Source organism: Anarrhichthys ocellatus, unplaced genomic scaffold, assembly GCF_004355925.1.
Source record: "Anarrhichthys ocellatus isolate YVR2014 unplaced genomic scaffold, GSC_Weel_1.0 scaffold1, whole genome shotgun sequence".
NCBI classification, from domain to species: Eukaryota; Metazoa; Chordata; class Actinopteri; order Perciformes; family Anarhichadidae; genus Anarrhichthys; species Anarrhichthys ocellatus.
In genome coordinates, this window is record NW_022280031.1 from 5197894 (window position 1) to 5219689 (window position 21796).

At 40.7% G+C, this 21796-nt stretch overlaps 1 protein-coding gene across 1 annotated transcript in view; it reads left to right on the forward strand.

Moving 5' to 3' along the window:
• The window catches only part of ca16b (carbonic anhydrase XVI b), a 91161-nt gene that overhangs the window by 26627 nt on the left and 42738 nt on the right, over nucleotides 1-21796 (forward strand). The window contains exon 3 of the mRNA XM_031852242.1: nucleotides 18713-18892. Within this exon, the coding sequence (XP_031708102.1) occupies nucleotides 18713-18892 (180 nt within the window). The remainder of the gene's footprint in view (nucleotides 1-18712; nucleotides 18893-21796) is intronic.

Consider the following 21796-nt stretch of genomic DNA (forward strand, 5'->3'; position numbering starts at 1 on the left):
GCCCAATATACAGCAACAACAATAAATACAGCCAATTATTCTGCTTTCCCTGTATTGGGCAGATTGATGTATCGGACTGACAGGTTTGTTGTGTAAACCTAATTAATTTAATTTCAGGTGTCGCAAGGCGTCGGTGTGCATCGTGGCAGCATATTAGGCCTAGTTGGTGGCTCAGGTCCAACATAATGGATGTGGACATGCTTGGCCTGCTGGGATTTCAATATTGAGGAAGTGTGAGATTGCCAGCCCACAGGTTTCCTCTCTAATGTGGTTATTCTGATGAGCTGGAATGAGCTAGCTAGCAGCTCAGCACATTTTTAAACTCATAATCATGATGACTTACTTTGTAATAAGTATATACCCCCCCCCCAGAGGTGAGGAGTTAACTGCAGGGGGCAAGGTTGTGATGGTTGCATAATGGCACCATGTTAGAAAATGTGCCATGCTTTGCTTGAATTATGAAACTGTTTGATTGACAATCATATGTTAAAATGCTGAGAGGTATGTTAGCATGAAATTGCACCAGCAAGAGACGGAGTGTATAGAAGCAATTGATGGTCTTTAGTACTGCATTGCTTCTAGTTCACTGCCCTTCTCAGGCTTGTTAGATTGTTTATCCTGTGCTACTATCTCTAGTTTACTGAATTACACTCTTCGCAATCGATTCCTGTCTGGATTCTAAATTATAAGGACACTTGCTGTGTAAACATGTAGCCATTGTTGTCCCTGCTTAGCTTGCAGAACAACGGCAACATAGAAGAGTAATGACTGCTGAGGGGGTGAGCCGAGTTTAGAGAGGGCAATAGCTCAGAGTGCTTCCAGCCTGGTTTTTGTACTGTGTTGTTTTGTGGGCTAGTGGTGCCTGAGGGCTGGTTGATATGTTATCTTTTTACGGGTGTGGGGGGTTCTATAATTAGTATGGATAGATAAGATTGTTGTAATTTTGTCAATATTGGGTCTATATGATGCGGTTTATCAATCACACTTCTTGTTGGGTAGCTTCAAGTCAGTTTAAAAACTCTGAATATAGCACGTACATCAACAACATACAATCCGAAACATTGTTTTTCTGCAATCTCAAAGACATCTGTGTTAATCGAGGATGATCCAGCTTCATATTCTAACCGTAGCAGCCAGGAGGAAGAAAACTCCGGCCTGTCATTCTTTGTCTTGTAGAGTCTCATGACTCATTTAAGTGGGAGCTCGTATACCTGCAAGGGGTAATAAATAATATAGATGTATCAAGAAATTATTGGGGTAGAAGCTACTCTTTGCATATTGCAAGAAAGGTTTAAGCTATCACACATTGTAGAATCCAAACACCCTCACTAGGTTTGACACGTTTCATTCAGCAACAAGGCAGGATTTGTACACGAGCAAAACATAATCCTCATGCTGGAAACATTTTGAGTGTGTTAATGTCTCCAGTTTTCTGATATTTATGAATGGAGCCATTTACTTCCTTTTGAGAAAAAGAAAAAAAATGAGTCGGTTACCTGTGTGTACACCACAGCCATTAGCTGCTGTGGTAAAAACATTTCATTTAGGTGGCACTTACATGGACTTTCTGTTGCACGTGTCTGTAGGAGAAATGCATAGTAAAAGTGAAACAAAGGGCGTCACTGGTGGGGAATTGAGAAATAAGATTTGTACTTTTTAACTTTCGTTTTGTATTTTTATGTCCATACCTAGCGGAGAGCTGCCCACAGGAGCTTTAATTATGAAATGAATGTAAGCCCTCCCCTCTCCTCTGGAGTCAATTTTCTGTTCCTCTAAGTGAGCTCTCTCCTCCCTCCTCCCTCCTGTACTTTAATTTCCCTCCTCATCTATCTTTCCTAAAGCCAGCCGCATTTCAATTCTGAGCAGGGGTTTGCATGTGGATGCTATGGGGGTAGTGAGGAGGGTGAGACACAGTGTGGATTAGGGCTGGATTTAAAATGGCTGCTTGCTGTGCTTAGCTCAACACTCATCTGGGGATGGGGTCATGTGCTATCTCATGATTTGTGGCTTCATTAGCATATTTGGGGTACCCAAGGCTAGAAAAACCTGCACAGTTTCCATCTCTACTGCACTTAGTTTAATTCCTTCCACTTCCTTGCCTCTGAGTGTCTACTGACGGACACATGTACCCACATGTGCACACGCTCTCCCACTCTCAAGCTGTGGACATACGAGCAAAGGACGAGTGAGAAAACCACACAAATACGCAGCAGATTTAGCTTTGCAGATGGAGGCTTCTCCATACAGCCAATTTAATAAATACAAACAATCTGTTTAGTTCAGGTTGAAGTGCACAGGTGAAAAATGGAAATATAATTTGGCTCAAGCTGGTGCTTACCTCTGCAAAGAAGGTTACGTTAAGATGGCCCCTGGCTGTCTGCGTTCTGTGTCTCGCACTATTACTTTGGCTCTTCTGTGTTCAGCTGTGATCCCTGCAGAGAGCTCATGCAACAAAGAGGACACCTATTAAATGTGGGGACTTGGTGACCTTTCCTATACAATCACCAAATTCCAAACGTTGGCTGCGTTACCTAACCAGACACTGTTAATTATGAAAGTGGCGGTTAAGTCTGGAGATTATCAGGACTTTTTCACACAGTTAAGTGGGTTTTTGGCTTTTCATACATACGTATGTGAATGCTCCTTGTTGATTTGCATATCAGTCTAAACTTGTCAGAGTGAAAATATGACACTAGCAGTACTGCTAGTGCAACTCCTTCTAGTAGTACTTTTAGGAAAAGCTATTTTAATTGTTGTCTCAATGTCATTTAATTGTTATTTTGATATCTTTTATCAGTGCATCTCTGTCATAGTGTGTAAGCCTGTCTGCGTGTATCTGTTTCAACTAATAGAGAAATAGAATAGCTCATAAGCCTTTGGAAGATAATTAGAATGTCAGGGCCGTGCATGGATCTCTGTATCGGTCCCAGGCAGCTTGTGTACATGTGATTTGCAGAGCTGATCTCCACTTTGTGATGAAAGATGGAAATCTGATTTTTGCATCGCATACTCCCTCCCCAATGTCCTTCACAATCTGTATCTGATATGGACCATTGCAGCTAATATAAGAGACAAAATGTGTCCGTCACACATATTGTAAAGAGGACATAATGTATGTATTGCACAGTATATCTTAGACATTATGAGTGGAGATAAGCTTTTATATCATTGGCAATTTAGGGATAATTATTGAGACATTTGCCGGTTTTCACAGTGTAAAATTGGCATTATAGGTCCAAACACTTAAAACGGCAGCTTCTTCCAAAATATCACGTACAAGCAGGCAAAATAAAATGCCAGATAACATGTCATCCGAGGGTTCACCGTGTGGGTGGAGATCTTTCACCTCTACCTGCTGACTGGCTAATGGTCTGCTTACTGGTGACCTCGTGCTCCGGGGTCATCCTGATGCCATGACATGCATGGCTGAGGGGCCTCTGTGTGTCCCCTGGGGGACAGCAGCCTGCCATGTCTCCTCATGCCTGTCCTGCTTCACCGTTCTGCAGTGACCCACAGTTAACTCATCCTCCTGCCGTTGCGTTGTCCCTCAGTCAGGGGGACAAGAGCACTTTGGCAGGCATCTGCCGCCGCTCCCTCTGCCCCCCCTCTCCGATGTCCAGCTGCTTTATGCACGGACGCTGACACAATTGCTTTTGTAATGTTTGTGTCGTGTTTGGCATTTTTTAGCCATGCTAGTAGCTGCATGGCTATAGAGACGGCATTGCCTGACTGCCTGCTGTTGTCCCCTTTAGGCCAGACTGAAATATCTCTTGGATGGATAACCATGAAATGTTGTACAAATGTCCATAGTGCTCAGAGGATGAATCCTACTGACTGGTGATGTTCTGACTTTTCCTCTCGTGCCACCAGAGGGTCAACGCTTTAACTTATCCAGTGAAAAAGCTCCACATATACTTGATGAATGGGCACAATATTCGTGGTTCTCAGAGGACTTACCCTAATTACTTTTTATCTAAAGCAGCAGGATCATATTTCTGAGTAAAATGTCTCAACATCTACTGTAGCTAATAACACTGGTAGCAGCTTCAGCTGTACTTTGTGCAAAGGGCTAATTAGGAAATGTTGTTCTGCTAACAGCCTAAACTCAGATGGAGAATGTGGTAAACGTCATACCTGCTTAATATCATTATGTTAGCATGTTGGCATGCTGATGTTAGCAATTAGCTGCAGGTATCACTGTGCTCAATTACAGCCCTGCAGAGCTTTAAGAGTTGCTGCATGAATGTGTTTGAAGAGAGTGGGGTAAAAAGGCGCTGTACAGAAAGACAACCAAATCAGAAGAAAGAAAAAAGATAAAGGGGGAGAAAAAAAAAGGGTTTTAGCTATAAAGACGTCCTAATATCATGCATAACATGTATTTGGCTTGTAACCAAATGTGTACTGAAAAAGACAATGAGAACATCATCTATAGAGTTTACACTTTCCACCGATACCCAGTTGGAGCAAAATGATTTAATGACTCTCTGGCTAGTGACTTGAATAAGTGGTCGACGCGTGCCTTCTTTAAGAGTCAGGTGTGGAAGTTCATAGCTTAGTTGAAGTTCCTAGAGCCAAAGAAGAGATAATTAAACTAATAGATGAAGCTGCTTAAATGTAACATGAGGGTATAGCAGCCCAGAAAGAGGTGATGGCTTACAGTGAGATAAGGTGCTCACTGAAAAGAAGCGTAACAATAGGAATAGATGGAAAGGGCGATGGGACAAGACAAATTAAAGATGGATTCTGTTGGGGTGTGTGTGTGTGTGTGTGTGTGTGTGTGTGTGTGTGTGTGTGTGTGTGTGTGTGTGTGTGTGTGCGGGCGGGCGGGCGGGCGGGCGCATGCACAGTCCAACTAGGCAGTGCCCTGATTGGTTCAGTCTTGAGAACCAGAACAGCGATTATTAACATAATATTGTGCAGTTGTTCTCAGTATCATATCTACTTCAGCCTCAGTGCTTCATCTCGATTTTAATAACTACTGAAATACTCACTAATTATTCGTTAATATAATATTGACTGTGATTTGAATACAATTGCTATTTCTTATATTAAAACTTCCATCACACGACCAGCTGCAAGACATTTACGAGTGCCGAGGTTAGCGTCTGTGCTTCCGACAGCGAGCTGATGTGAAACAGTTGCCCTTGGACATTGTGGAGTAATGTAGCGTCACTAATCAGCGTTTCAGTTTGCGGCTCTACAGAGGAGAGATCTATGTTCTGCTCGGCGGAGTGCTCACCTTTCCCTCCTGTTTACAATTAGCAAGAGTTCCTCGCACTGATGCAGCGTTGGATTGGTGTCAATGTGCACACAAGAGGGCAAAACCCTGAGAGAAACACTTACTCTTTTATACTGTGGGAAACCGCTTTTAAATGTGCAGAAAAGCAACTATGACATTCAACAGAAATAGCCTTGGTTTATTAGCTTTATTTATTTCAGTTATGCAAAAACCCTCTCTCCTCAAACTGTGTCATTACACACACACGATGTGTAATCCTAAACTAAGTCAATTAGAGTGAAGTGTATTATAAAACAACATATTCTACACCAAATATAGTACTTTTGAATATCAGGGAAACTCTCTGGATCTAAATAAAAATGTCTGTAGACGAGATGAGTTGTTTGTACAAAGTAAAGATTTGTCTAAGCAGCTGTGTTAATGAATCAACTGTTACAGGGAAGCTAGAAATCATACACAAAGACCATCAATGTTTTAGAGTTTTATTGGCCATTCTTTTTGGATGTCATGAATTAGTCCCTAGCTGTCCTTTTCAAACAGAAATGCATTTCTTCAGGAATGAGACAATAATTCTGTCGAAGTTATTATGACAGGCCTTTTATTATGATTGGGATACTGGTGGAATGCTTAATTGGTGGAATGAAAGGAGTGAAGAAATGTCACAACTGTTGGCACAGTAATGTATAGGCCAAGAGCCTTTAACTAGAAAGGGGCGCTCAGTAGAGTGCAGATCTCCTCTAGGTGCGTGTGCAGCAACCAATGCTGTATTGTGTGAGTGAATGAATACAACCCACGGTTGGCTAACTCCCTGCGTAGATACTAATGGGCTGTAAGGCGTCACAAAACACACCTAATTCAAACTCAAAATCAAGAGGCTTGAAGTCGTCGTATAAGACATCTCATTTTGCCAAAATGAAAAATGAAACTCACTTAAGAGTAGTAAGGGAGGAGTCAGCAGGCAGTCAATGGCCGTATAAAACAAGCAATAAAAGATGTTTTAAGAAAGTGTGTGAGTCACCTTTACTACGAGAGGTCTTTGAGCATGCAGCCTTAACTGGCCACCCAAAATAGTATGCAGTTCGCTGCAGCAGAATGTGAGTTAGCCGTGGACAGACACGGAGTGACACTCACTCACTCAGTCACTCACGAATGCACAGACACACACCTAAACAATGTTGAGCTGCATACAGCTACTGCCTATATACCCATGGTATTGGACACCATTACATTACAGCATCATGACAATGCCTTCATGCACACACATAAATAGATGTTTAAATATACCCCAAATGTACCGACAGCTACAAATGTAATAGCACCTCCCAGTGTAGTTCTCCAGAAGGCACGCAGTGTAGGGCAGTGCATTTTTGGCCTGAATGCAATTAACCGGTCAGTTTTTCATAGTTTGATAATTTGATTACATAAAAAAATTATTTCCATGCTTTGTATGCTGTTTCATATGTTGAGCTTGTTTGTGGTGAGGTCGTCTATTGAAATAATGAACAAATCCGTCTACTTACAAACTCCAATACTACAATTCTTCACCAACGTTCAGTTCAATCAACAACTAAGACTGATGACTGATCAGTTTGTGTAAACTCACTTCTAGTATTTGAAAAGTTGCACATTTTGCACACTTTTTTGCATAAACATTGATCATTTAAACTGCTTGCATTGACTGAAAATGAATTTAAATCACAAATTAAACACAAGTGTCAAGTGAATTTTTTAAATCATAGATTAAATAATGTCATCACTCAAAATTGCATCCTGTTACTAGTCAACATATTACCAAACGGAAAACAAATGTTTAGACATAATAATTCTGCACTTACTGGAAAACATAAACAGCCTAACCCATTCTCATATCAACAGACAGGGCTGTAGCCTTGAAATGCTTGTTATCATGCAGCAAAATGAAGTAGACAGACCTTTGTCTTGCTTGTTTTTATTTCGAGAAAATGAAATGGGGAAAATCTACATAATCAGAGGTTTCCTGTAAGTCCTTGATAATTCAATTGAAGTATAACAGGAGACTGGGAGGAATGGTAAAACAGGGAGCAGCCACAGTAAACTGGTTATGACCTCTGGTATCAGAGCGGGTCTGAAGCTAACAGTGGTGTAAGAATACGTTTATATCATAGAGAACATACAAAATCAACTGCTCGGATATATAGGATACGTACTTGCACAGTAATAGTTTCTTAACAGTTTCCTTTTATTTAGTATTTTAAATAAGACTCTCTAATACTCTCTTAGTATTGTGATTGTTTTTTTAAATCTCCAGCATCATGGAAAGACTGGCTAGCAGAATATGTGATTTTAGGGAGAATGTGCCCCATCTTTTTCTGAATATGTTGCCCGATGTTGTTTTTAAAAGTGAGTTATATACTGCTCAGCAGAGATATCACACACTGCATCAGTGTTTTTAGCTTTGTAGTTAACAAATTAAACATTAACTCTCCCGCACTGAGCATTGAAACTCACGCTGTGGACGGTAATCACTTAGGTCAGACCCCTTTCTCTTTCCTTTTTAAAAGTTGATGTTGGACTTGAGCTAATTTATTGTGGACATTTTGTGTGCAGAAAGATACTGCAGTCTACAGCTGTTTGATCTGACAGAGCGATCTGTCCACCTGCTACCTCTTTCTCCAATCACCTGAACAGCAGCTGTGCTATGAGGCAAGACGGACCACGTAAAGAGTGATGGAGCACACACTGCACCCATCTCGTCTTTCTCCAGCATGCTACATAAGCTAGCTGTGTAACATCCGTTGTATTCAAGAATAGAGGTGTGCAACTCAGAGCGAGTCTAACTGGGCCTGAGGGTATTGACTTATTCTGGCTGTGTGGTTTGGGCATCAAATACAGATGTAGCAATTGCAATGATGCGTTATTGCAATGATGATTTTGTCATCTTTCACACACGCACCACTCTGTGTCGGTAATGCAAGTTAATGAGAATAGATGTGTCATTGTTGGATTTCTGTCAAATGTATTGTGTGGCGATCATCCAGAGATCCACATAGAAGGAGCGGTTCTGAAACATGTTGAGACATGTTGGCTCTCTGCCATGGTGAAGGGGAAACTGTTACCGTTTTTGAATTGAAGGGGAAGCTCTCCCTCATGGGGACAGAATGTATTTCTGTCCCTCTCATTCTTCACACAAGGTCCTGGAGATTATTTTTACAGACTAGGGGATGTTGTACTTACGCAGCAGCCAACACCCAAGAACAGGAAGCCACAATTTCTATGAAAGTCCACGAGATGGAAGCAGATAGCGCCAAGGGAAAACAATGTTTTGGCTGGAGCTCATTCTGGTGGCCAATTAGGCCCCAGTGCCTGTATGATTTACCACTTCCTCTACCTGCTTTTATGTGTTTGGTGCTGTTGTGTGGAACACAATGACCCCTGATGAAAGATTCAGCTCAGGCTCTGAGACGGCCGTGGCGCCATCCTTATCAGATGCCTTCTTCTCAGAACTCAGCAATATTACCTGAAATCAATGGTTGTACAGTTTAGCACACCAACATACGCACAAGCAGTGAGCATATTTACACTTTATTTATATATATATATATTTATATTTGATCGTTATGATACCAATGATTCTGGTGCTATTTTGGAACGCACTTTTCCAAAGGTCTCATATAAGCGTCTAATCAACTACTCAATATTTGACTTCTTTGCAATGCGTGATGCACAAATGTGTTTTAAGATGTCACAGATTGCTTCCCTTAACTGATTTGTAAAGGGCCGGTAATGAGCACATACATGAATAATCAACTTGAAAACGTAACGTGTAGGATTTGAAGTCGGCGGCTAACTATTCAGGTAAACCCTTTTGTCTTTTTAAAGCATCTACTGAGACACATTGTATATGCGGATGGATTGTTTGTCTTTGCCTCCACCCTCTCCCATAGACACAAGCTGGAAGGGAAGCCCATATCTTGAATGGCTGGGTGGGGTGATGGGTATGAGGTCACACTGTTAATTGCATAATGAAACATGTCTGGGTTAAGATAACGCCTCAAATACCGTTATATAACCTCAAATCGGAACTGACTGCAACTTGATTAAAATGTGCAGTCAGACAGTTTTAGGACAGGGATATTTTAGTCAATATTTTAGCTGTGATCTCCAGCACATTGTGTTTACAATTTAACAGCTTACTATCAGCTTTAAGTGCTGACTTTTCAGCTTTAAGGATGTTTTTAGGGTGTCTATTGTGGCAGTGGAGGCTTTCTAGCAGTTTGTGTAAATAATCCATCAATTTAAGCACAGTGGAGTAGAACCACCGTCCAAAATGACCTGATCGAAAACCAATTTTTAATGGGAAAGAGTGCTGTTGACGGGCCAAGTCATTTGACCTCAGACCAAGTGTATTTCCCTTGGTGACCAAAAGCCATATAGGAAGGAGTGAAGATTGTTGTCGTGTCTACGGGTTGTAGATTTCAGGCACCGATTGTGAGATTGGCGACCAAATAGGAAAAAAAATATAGATTTTGTCAGTATATTTTACTTCCTGTCCCCTGAAATTCAGGGGATACTCTTGAAATACAATTCTACATTTCATGTAATGTGAGCCCTTATAGTCAATGTTTCATTTCAACTCCACTGGGTCGAGTGCACTGAGGGAACACGAAGGAAAGCCGAACATTGTTCATTAGCACACACCACCCGCAATGCAACCAAAACACCGGTTCAAAACGGGCAAAGTTTCCCTTTTATTCCGTTTTTTGTTTGACAGACAGTCTCCAGTTTGTATTGGTTAACTTGTGTCACACACCCACACTCTCTTTTCATTGTTAACTCAAAAGCTGCTCAAGCTGCTCACTGTATGGTAAAAAAACTAAAAGAAGAGATGTCAGTATTGGCGGGGGTGTGTACTTGCTGGTGCCCGTCAGTTTGTCTACCATATCAGAGGAAGATGTACTCTACAAGAAAGAAGAATTAAAGGGTATGTCATTAAAACTGCATTGACTGTAGTGCTGTTTTCTTGTTAATTACCATAGCAAGCATGATGGTGTTTGTCAGGGTAATAAGGGTCAAACCCTTTTTAAATCTTAAGATTCAGTTTTTCTCCACACACACAATAGCTCGGCTTGTGATCTCAGCTTTCACCGAGCCTCCTCCCACCACAAATCCACGATACGACCTCATCACACTCTAGGTTGTGATTATTACTTCTCTGGAGATTAGACATTTAACCTCCACTTCTTTTTCTAAAACATTTGGCTCCAGTCCTGCTAATTGGCCATTAGATTGCTGTGAAATGCTGGAGAGAAGTAGAGAAGATCTTTCTTGACACTGGTTTGCTTTATTGCCTTTATTGAGACGACCACTCTGCTCTTCTGATCCTTTGTGGTTGAGTCGTGGGAGCTTGTACCAATTTCTGATGAAATGCAGATCTTCTGGACCAATAAAGCAGATGAATATCTATAGAGGCCAAGTGAAGTACCACTTCGGATCACCCCAGGAACTAGTCGGAGGCCTGGAAATCTGACTGATACTATAAAGGCCCGAATCGGTTAACAACACTTGTGTCTTATCATATCAGTCTCTACACCAACATCTAAACGAACTGACTCCCTGTTGTATAAGAAGCAATCTGAACTTATGTAACAGGGGTCAGTAAGTGACCCGCAGCATCAGCTTCAAAATGACTCTTGTGGAGTTTCATTCTGATTGTTGAGATAACAGAGGATTATTGATGATCCATTTGGATTTGATGATTCATAGGATCTTGTCTGCTTTTTATGTTGGTGTTAGCATTACACTTTGGGGGAAAGTAGTTACCTTATCTGAACCTCGTGTCCACTATCTCCCAGAGCAGCCAGACCTTTAATCACCTGTCACAGCAGGTGTCTTGCAGTAACTCCAAGGAAGCTACTATAATGGTTCTGGATACAACAATGGAAAGTTATTATTACTGTATGGGGCTGGTATTCATCATATTTATCAGATGGTATAGTGTTGTGAAAGGTCTAATAAGGAAGGAGGTTGAAGAGTTTGACGGATAAAATCAGTTTATTTTCTTAAATTTTCAACTGAATTCATTTTTTTTTCAACTTAAAAAAATAAAGCACTTTCAGCAGAAATAGTCGGGAAGTGCACTTAGTTAATTTTCCTTTTACATGTCTTGTGGTTAAGAAAAAAGTAATGGCTCAATTTGATATCTGGAAACGGTTTTAGTCGTTAATCAATGTGTGTGCAGATTCTGCTACCTTATCAATAATGTGTGCAGATGTGTGGGTCCAGATGTGGGAGCAGCTCTGCTGTAACATCATGTTCTGTCCCAAAGATGTTGACATTCCCTTTGACTGAATCTAGGAGTCATGTGTACAGCCCTATGGAATCCGTCTTACTTTTTCCACAATCTGTTTTAATTGTTTCATAAATTTCGGTGTTTTCCGTTTTAATTTGAATCAATGAATTCTGTGTTTAATGATTCAACCACATTTTGTCATCAGAATAAAGTGTGTTAATGCGGTGGATGGATACAATTTTAAGAGTGCTTCAGATACAATTTGATGAGCGAATTTGATCAAACACAAAATGCAACTATTTTTTTTCATCAAAAAAAGTGCTCAATACAACAAAATAAAACAAAATATTCCATCCTTTTGTTAAATAAAGTGCTTTGAATTTAGCCATTAGTGTCGACTTCCTTTTTTGGATTACTAACTGGCGACCCCTCCCCCAAATTTGCCCTCAACACATGTCAACCACCCCGACAGGTCAGATATATACGTTTATCCGCTCGTGTCTTTGAACAACAAGCTCCAAGCCAACGCTCATCTGCCTCTGTCTGGGGCTTTTGTTGGGAAGCTCCAAAAATAAAAACCTTGATTCCAGCTCATTCCATCTTAATCATCAAATCCGCTGGTTTACCTACTTTTGTGTCAGTATCTCTGCAATGAAGTGAATGAACACAAAGGGAATAGTTCTGGTGTGCCTGCCTCCGTGTTCATTCACTTCATTGCAGAGATACTGACACAAAAGTAGGTAAACCAGCGGATGACAGAAAGACAAGGTCAAACAAACGCACCTCTAATTTGGTGATGTGTAACTGAAGACTCACTCATGCATCACTTTGTGCCCCCGTGGTGACCACAGATTCCTTTTTTTCATCCTTGCAAACTGCGCTGATGGAGCACCTCTTCTTTCAGATCTCTGAGAAGTGGATGTCAGACAATGTTGAGAAAAAGCTTTCAAAAGCACCGAGGACTGCAATTATTTTCACCTTCTGTAATTCCTTGATAAGAATTCAGAGCCTTCCAACGCCCACTGAGAGCATTATCTTTTTTTTTTTACCTTCATGGTTCACTGATAATTAAGTCGTCTTAAGCATATGGGCCAGTAAAGGAATCGAACAATACAATCCTGTGAAAGTACAGTTCTCTATGAGGAGACAAGGGCGAACTGTTACAATTGATGATTTACTTCCATAAACATTCTCTCCTTCACCTGAAAGTTTCCTCTGTTTCTCGCAGTAAGACTTTGTGGGCGTGTTTAACTTTATCAATAAAAATTTCAGAAAGATTTCAGTTGTTGAAGAGTAAAGTAAAGGCAGCAATGAAAGACTCAAACTGGTTTTCAGTCACATGTGACACTTCTGGCGTAATAGTTTGTAGTTTTGGCAGCGTGACCTCATTTACTGTCGGAAACAGTCAGTCACCAAAATTGGCTGGCCCAATTTTGCCAGGACGATTTTCCTCACTTTGATTGTGGTTGCACGCAGTCTCTTATTCTTGTCTATCTGAAAATGAAAGCCACAATCCCACATGGCACAGAAAATAGAAGTTAGCCTGAGCCCCATCTAAGGCGATAACGAGTCCTAGAAATGATGAACCTATGAGCTAGTGATTGGATTTGTGAACTATACCCATCTCTGGTTGCTTACATGCCGTGTGGTTGGGAGTCTGTATGTTTCGCTCTCAAAAACGGCATCGTTCAGTAGGCCGAGTCTGCTCTTTTCTCCTCACAGTCCATTCAGCTGTGAGCTGAGCTCTCTCCCTTTCCCTCATCACATACCAGCCATTAGGTCACAGAGCTGCCAGGAAGCATGTAAAGAGATCTGCGGGACACGGAGACTGCGGGACGAAGTCTGTCGGTTTGTTTTGTGCAAAGGAGCTCCGTTATTGGAGTTTACAGTAGTCAGGACTGACGTTAGTAACCATGCCTCAGAGTTCATTCTGAATGCTCTCCACATAATCCAGTAAAGGCGCCATGCATTGTGAAAAATATTAAATTAGTCTATACATCTGTGAATAGATGTAGGAATATGTATCTGGAGTATCTTAGTAATGGAAACGGATAGGTTTGAGGCACAATGCTTATGAATTTCTTCAGCTTATCTGAGAAAAAAAGGACAAAGCCCTGCCATGCCAGCAGCATGACTATAAGGAAAGCAATTTCCGTCTGTCTGTCAGGCCGTTGGTCCAACACTTTGGTCCAGACTGAAATATCTCGGTGTCAATCATTCAAAATTTAGATAAAAAAAAGATTATGTATTTAAATAAATATTTTGCAGCACCAAATGGTCCATGTTTGCCATACGTATTGTAGAGAGGGTTCTCATTTTGACAAAAGGGATTTCCGACAAATTCAAAGATAGTATTTCTGATTACTGCACAAGGTTTCATTTTCATACCATCAGCCATCAATCATGTCATCGTAGTCACCAAATGAACTGCTTGGATCTCAAAACACGGTGACATCGTTAAAAATGGGTCCAACAGGGCAACAAATGCGAGCAGTCCGATGATCGTACAGGTCGTAAACAAGCTGCCAGGTTTACCCCATTAGCTTCCATTCAACTTTGATGGAAAACCAAAATTGAGACTTGGGTGACTATTCTGGCCTGCCCCACATTGCACAAGCCCTCAGCTCATCAGTTGTCCAACTTGGACACTCGATACCGCTGCTACAAAGCCTGTGTCTCCACCATCTGGAGTGTTAGCAGCATATTGAAGCTAACAGCAGGAATGTTGTTCAAAATGTTGCTCCGATGCTCCTTCTTCAGGGATTCTGCAGCATACACAATGCTTTGACCTCGCTTAACACTGCTCCAGCTGTTGTGACCCCTTTCACTGCTGCCCATACTGTGTCTTATATCTGCTGGCCGTGTTATGTTGTCAGTGCCACTCACACATATGGACTGATCAGCGTAGATTTTCGCAAGTGCTAGTGTGCCAATCCTGGAAGAAGGTCTGCCAGGCGGCATACAGCATGGATGCTTTCTCTCAGTGGGACAAAACGGAAATGACAAGGCAATTGCCATTCTGTCAGCATTGCCATGGTAGCACAGGCACGGCTGTTTATCCCAAGGTTAATGGGATGACGCCTGGAACTGAAAGTGCCAGATTGAGAGAAACATGTGCCCGTTTTACTTAAAATGAGAGTGGCGTCACGTCACACAGAAGTGTGCTCGGAACGGGTCGGATTAACAAACGGTATGGACTGTAAAAACATCACGTATCTTACTTCCAGCATAGATAATAAATAACTGAATGGAGGTATGATTGAATCAGTCAAAATATTGATGGAGATGGTTTGTCATTGAACCTGTGCTGCAACGGATCGAAACACCTTAAAGGGTGCAGAACGTTTTGAAACTGGTAAAGGCAGTCTGAGAACTATGACTTTTGTTAACATGGGGTAAATACCAGGCTTATGGGCGTTTAGCCATCTTGGCTATATATCTCCGTATGTTGTGTACTGTGTAACCGGCTGGATGCTTGTTGTGGTGCTGCTACATTTGCTGAATTTCTTTGAGGTAATGCGAAGCCTATAATATAGTTACATATGGTAAACAGGTATTGTCTGTACATACTGCAAATGCACCAGACGATGCAAATTAGCCACTTTTCTCTAATCTCTTGCAATTCGAAGTTGTCCCTGCTTGTTGTAAACAGTTGACCAGATTAATCGGTCTGCTGTTTATTTAGGCACCGATGTCCATCAGAGTCCTAGCATTGCTCTCCGATCGTTGCACCCTGGGGTGCAAATACACATCTGATTGTTATCATGAAGCAAGTTACATTTATTTCAAAGACAAATTAACACAGACCACACGTAACAGCAAAACTCTATAATACAATCCAACATGGGAGCACAAATCCTCAGAAATAACCACAACCTCAGGTTCACAGATTTGGTGCAGGGCTGTTGTATTGTGGTGATCAGATTCATCAGTTTCCTCTGCGTTGATGGTTACAGATAAATTTGGCTAAATGTTCTCATATTCCTGGAAGGTGAGCTGTAACATCCGTGTAACTCGCTCATCTTTGTCCATCAGAAGTATATAAAACGATCAGCATACCGCATGAATTACCTGATTGCCACTATAAATATTTTCATTAGAGTAAGTGTGTCGTACAGCCCGGTGTGTATGAGCGGTTCTCTCACAGCCATATGCTGAATGTAGTTGCAAATGTGGCGGGTAATGTTTTAGATAAATCAATCTACAATATTTTTAAAGATGTGCTTTTTTTTTTTTTTTTTTTTTATTTGTTCACCTCGGCCATATAGAGTGGAAGGGCTGCAGTGGGAAAGGCTTACCCACCAGGATTATAGCCATTCTGATGGATGGCAATGAGACAGATTAATCGACTGCCGTGCAACCCTCACTTATCTGATTTTACCGCTGCTCCTCCCTTTTCCTTCTTTAAAGGCAGAATTATCTCTCTGGCAGTAAATGGGGTGTAATGTGTTTTTTAATGGAAAATTAGCAAAAGATTACACTTTTCTTGAGTTACACTCTGAATAAAAGTGGCCTGTGAAACATTTTAGTGGGTTCGGTGCACTTTACTTATTACACCCTGTGGTCCTGATGTGATAACATATTGACATGTTAAAGATATTTATTTGTTTGTATGCCAGCAATAAATCCAGGGCTGTTTCTTTTATAACTTCCTTTAATGTTTTGAGTCAACACCAAACCTGTCTCAACACCATTGACCAAAATTCCATCTGACTAATGGAATTTTTTGTTATTGTGAGGTATAAACATTTTATGCGCTTTATATCTCGGTAGCATCATTAAATGTTCTTTGTAACTTGTCACAATTCACTTAAAAGGAGAATAAAGGAATGAAAGAAATGGGTGTTGAAATGGGCACCTGGAGAGCCTGAATAGTTCTCAGTGTTTTTTATTGTTGGTAGCCCACATAGCACACTTTGTCGGTTAAGGGAATGGTAAATATTCAAAGCAACTGAAGGCACGGTGCTTCACACAGGCCTGCCAAAGAGAATATGTATTTCCTGCGAACTCAAATGGGATGAAAGCAAGTAAGTCATAACCAATTGCATAACTGCCTCAAGTGTGTACCACATAAATATACAACCAACCCTACACCGTCTTAGCTCCATTTCTTGTCCTAGAAAAATTCAGAAATGTACGCTGAAAACTAGTCCAGCTGTGTGGGTTTACAAGTGAACTAATACAGCTTGTCTCACAAACGCCATCGCTGATCAATACATATTACAGTCCGACAGATGGTCGAATTCTGATACCAATACGGACGTTTCGGAGTTTAGAAAATCCAATACACAGGCCAAAAGTAATATTTAAAAAATACAAACTCATAACTTAAACAACAGTCTTCCTTTGTGTAGTTGAAAGATGTACCTGTCAGTGTGGACGATCTATGTAATGATGACAATATTTCTATATTAATCAAACCTACTTGAATTCTTTCTGTCCTGCAGTTTCTTGTTAATCAGAGTCAGCGGCAAGCATGTATACACCGACACCAATATATCTGCAATAAGCTGACATCCGCCAATATACAGTATTGGCCTTGATTTACTGGTGCAGCTCTATGGCTCCAGCCATAGACTGGGCATTTGTTAGATCTCCAACTTTTTTCTTCAGCGCTCCCATATTGATTGTGTTGTCGATTCTCAATGAGACTGGCCTTGCTAGCGAGGCTTTTAAATTATAGGGAGTAATTTGCTTTAGTGATGATATAAAAAAAATATTGCCTCACAAAGCTTTAACCTTTTTAATCAGTGTATTATTTAGTGGAGCTAATTGAGTTTAATTGAGCCTCTGACAGCTTCTATGTTGATGGCAAGGTTATGGCGCACAACTCAAATGGAATAGAAGATACTAGATTCATATCTAGTATCTTCTTTGTATTTATGATTGGCGAGCAGCTTTCTCTTGCCTTATAATAATAGAATTGCATTCCTAATGGGCTCTGTTTAAGGATATCAAATATGAGGAGTTGCTCTGGAACAGACATATTGGTGAGGCTAAAGCCATGACTGACAAATGTAATCCCGCTGGCTTATGCATTTATTAGTTAGAAATGCAGCTCAAACCTATTCCAACATTCAATAGCAACCCAGACCCCACTAGCCAATAATGTTGTGGTGTTTAGATGACAATTGGATCTTAATTTACCCGTCACTGGACACATCTGACACATTTCCAAGCGCTTAACAGTGTTTAGTGCAGTCTTTTCCTCACAAAGCGCCATATTCATCGGAGAGATGAATGTGTGTCTGCACTGCCCACGATGCATGTTTATGGTCGCTCACTGGCTGACGTGGTAAAACATTGGATATTTCAAAAATAATCCTGATTGGCGCTGTCTTTTCGAGGGTCTCGAGTGCAGTGTCTTTGGCTGCAAGGTGTTCCTATGCATTACAAGACATAATGACACCCTTTATCCAGGGTGTTTTAGTAAAGAGGGGTTCTCATATCGTTGCAATGAGCCAGGAGCCAAGTTGCCCTGTATCTGCAGGGAACAGGATCATGAATATTGTGTTAACCCAGAAAAGTTAAAATCCATGCATGCTTCCTTGTTCCCCTGATCCCTCAGCTTTTGTTGTTGCATTGGCCCATTGTACCCGAGAAGAGATCAAGGGGACCCCTGTCGGTTGTGGATTATTCCTTTGTAGAAGCGCCACTGTAGGGGATAGAGGATTAAAAGAGCAGACAGTGAATGGGGATTCAACAGGAAGTTTGTTTGCAGCACACACTGCACATTTATTGTTAAATTGGAGTGTTTTCTATTGAATAGCCTATTTGGTGTAATGTTTTCTTAAACCTATTCGAGGCATAGACCCACATTGACTCTGTACCCATTCTAGGCTCGGTTTTAGTCTGTGTATCACTGTAGAATCTGCCTCATTTGGATATTTATATCATATATGGACAATTAACGCTGGAATTGCCTGTAGCCAGATAATGAATTTCCATTGTGTTTACATGTTTTCCCAGCTGTTGGAGGGGTTTCGAGGCCACTGCAGCTGAATGAATATAAAAGAATCATTGTCGTCTTTCTCTCAATTTCCGTTAAGGGCATATTGAAACCTGGGAGCTGCTGTAGCAGTAATCTTGTCACAGTGGTTCTAACTTTGTGTGTGTGTGTGTCATAGCTACAATCTTTAGACAAAAGGGAATTCTGTGGGCTAGTCTACATTTTTCATAAGCTCTTGCTTCTTCTATTTTTGCAGGAAGCCATGGACCTCAAAGCTGGGCTGCCTCATACGCAGAATGTGCTGCGAGGAACCAATCACCTGTGGACATTGCAGATGAACAAGCTTCGGTTTCGGAGGAGTACCAGGAGCTGGTGCTTGACAAGTTCAACGCTGAGTCCTCCAACCAGACCACCATGAAAAACACTGGAAAGACAGGTCGGCACCACAGATTTAGTTACAGACTAGTTTTGTCCCTAAATCACATTTCACATTAACATAATAATACCAAAATTCAGATTTCTTTGTACGGTTATGATTTTTTTGTTGGTGAAACTTCAAATACCAGCGTAGAGTTGGGCAATATAGCACAAATCTTTTGAGCAAATGTACCCACTCAAATCCGAAATGAAGGCACATAAGATAAACAATCTGAGAGCCCAATATGATCAGAATGCTAACACAATAATTCACTGTCTAACAATGAATGACGTTAACAGAGAGGAATAGAGCTGAAACAAGTGGTTTCAATAACCACAGATAAAGTCCCTGCATACAAATTTCTCCTTTTACAAGATGAGAAAAATATAATATGGTTTTCTTGGTTGACATCGCTTCACCCTGAATGAACTGAATTTAAAGCTGCAGGGCGAGTCGGTTCAATTAATCTTTCTGAAATTAAGTACTTTATTTTAAGAGGACATTTTTCTAAATCGTTATGTAAAGTATGTAATCTTAATCTTAAATGCATCCCGTATTTTACTTGAAACGAGAGAAGAACATTGACTTATTATTAGTTAATGTATTGTTTATAATTCATCCAGTTCAATTTGAAATCTGACAATAAATATTGTTGAGATATTATTCAATTGAGCTTTCTTTATTTGAGTTGATAATCGGTTGTTGACGGCATGCAGAGGTTGATACAACTGTTGGCTAATTCAGTATGTGGGACTAAATCATAGCGCGAGTTGGACATTACTGTGATGTTCCGGACCTTTGCGTGAGGAAATCTCTCTAACTGGACCTCGTTGAAATTCAATTGAGTACCCCTGTGTTAGAGCATTGCAAGCAGTGTTACTAGATCATTTAGCAGGAAAGCCTTATGCCAATATCGGATTTAAAGGATTTTTGCATCACTTTTATGAACCTTAATTTTGACTGGATTAACCAAAAGCAGACATTATAAGTGGTCATTTATTTTTCCATAAACAGCTGAATGTTCAGTTAGTTAGTTTACCATTGTACAATATATACTGACAATATAAGAAACATATATACACAGTGATAAAAAACGGTATCCATATCACCACTTTGCATTTGAAGTATCTGAAATGATTCTAGTCAATCTATCCGTGTTTTATTATTGCCTGTGTTGTTCTGCCTGCTGCTCTCCTTTCCTCCTCCCATCCTCTCGGTATCAGCAGGCATGCCTTGTTCACAGAAGCATTTTGAAGCTAACGTGATAAACTGCTACTTCAAACCATTGCCACTATTTTATTTTTCAATCAGCTAATCCGCGGACCATTGGTGTGGAAATCGTCAACTTAATTGATCTCCTCTGCTTCTGGCACTGTTTCTCTCCGAGTGTAGTTTCATCTTTTGCGTTTGATCATAATGAGAGTTGTTAGCCTCCATGACAACTAAGACCGCTGGGACAGCCGAGCGATGCTGCGGGCTGCTTATTTACAAAGATGGAAATAACACGGCTGGCTGTAAATTTTGGGCACAAACAGTACAGAGGGAATTTTAGATGGCTAAGCACTGTGCAAATCAGGAAAATGGAACAATGTTACCACAAAACATTATTCTGCGTTCACTGTTTAGAAGACGCCAACTTAATATTTAGCTAATTCACCTCACAGTATTGTGAAATTGATGTTTCCCTCAATGAGATAACTTTCATTTTGTTTATTAAACTATATAGTTTGCCATACTGCCCTTTTGGAAATGACATGACATTGCTTAATTGCTCATTGACTTCTTTTTTTTAAATTATTACTATTACATTGTCAACGTGAATGCACTTCAGAATATAATGTTTAAAATACTTAACATTTCTAAATATCATTTAAAGATTCTAAATATTTGGACAGTTCAATGATGGATGGATGGATAGATGGATAAATCATATCACAGCTTGTTGGCTCTGTTCAATAATTGGTTAGCTGACGCTCATCTCTACCAAAGCCTAAAAGCCGCAGTTCAGAAAGCGGTGGTTAACTCTCATTAGCATTTATTTTCAGGGCTGCATTTGATCGTCTTCATCCCTTGAAATGTGGATGAATGTGTTCATGAACTAGCCAACATGTTTTGGAGTTAAGTTATTGATCCGAATAGATATTTGCCCTTCGTGTCGTTTGAAGACAGTTTCGATGTTTTGAATATGATGCGTCCTCCTCAAATGAATCTCTGGCCTTCGGAGTGGTCTTGCATCCTTGGTACACCGCGTATGCCCCGGTCTACAATCTTTGTTCATGCACTGTCCTTGACAATCTTTTGTTGTTGAATTGCACTGAAGTTGTTAAAGATGACGTCAAACATGGCCGAGTGTATCCAAGCCCATTGTTGTCCTCGTGTAACTGTCACAGCGCTGTGGTCCTCGGGAGTCAAGCAGAGGCCCTTTAGTGACACTCTAACTTCTACTTTGATCATGGCTTTTAGCATTTTGTATCATGACAATTCAGCCATGCAGTGTGTCCTCTCATCTTAGCTGCAGTGTTGCACACATCATATACCTCTTTGTCCATTCATGTACAGAACATTGTCATGAGACTAGGACTGCTTTTTCCTGGCTTCCTCTGCCATTTGTTTACATGGACTGCTACAACAGAGCGATGAAGGGGGACGCTTCTACTCCCAAATGTTAAGTCTCATTCAGTCAGATGTGCATAGGAGTATGACCATTTTACATGTATATGTGAGCAGTAAACATTGCCCGTACCAGTGCGATCCAGCTGGCTTTATCAACATTTTATGACACTTTGGATTTAAAACTGTCATAACTGACTTTTTATTTGAGTTTTTTTGTTTTCCTCATGCTTTTTTTTGTTGTCGTTTTAAAAGTGCAAGGTTTGCCAAGCGTGTAGCGGAACTACGATGGCCGATACACACACTTGAAAA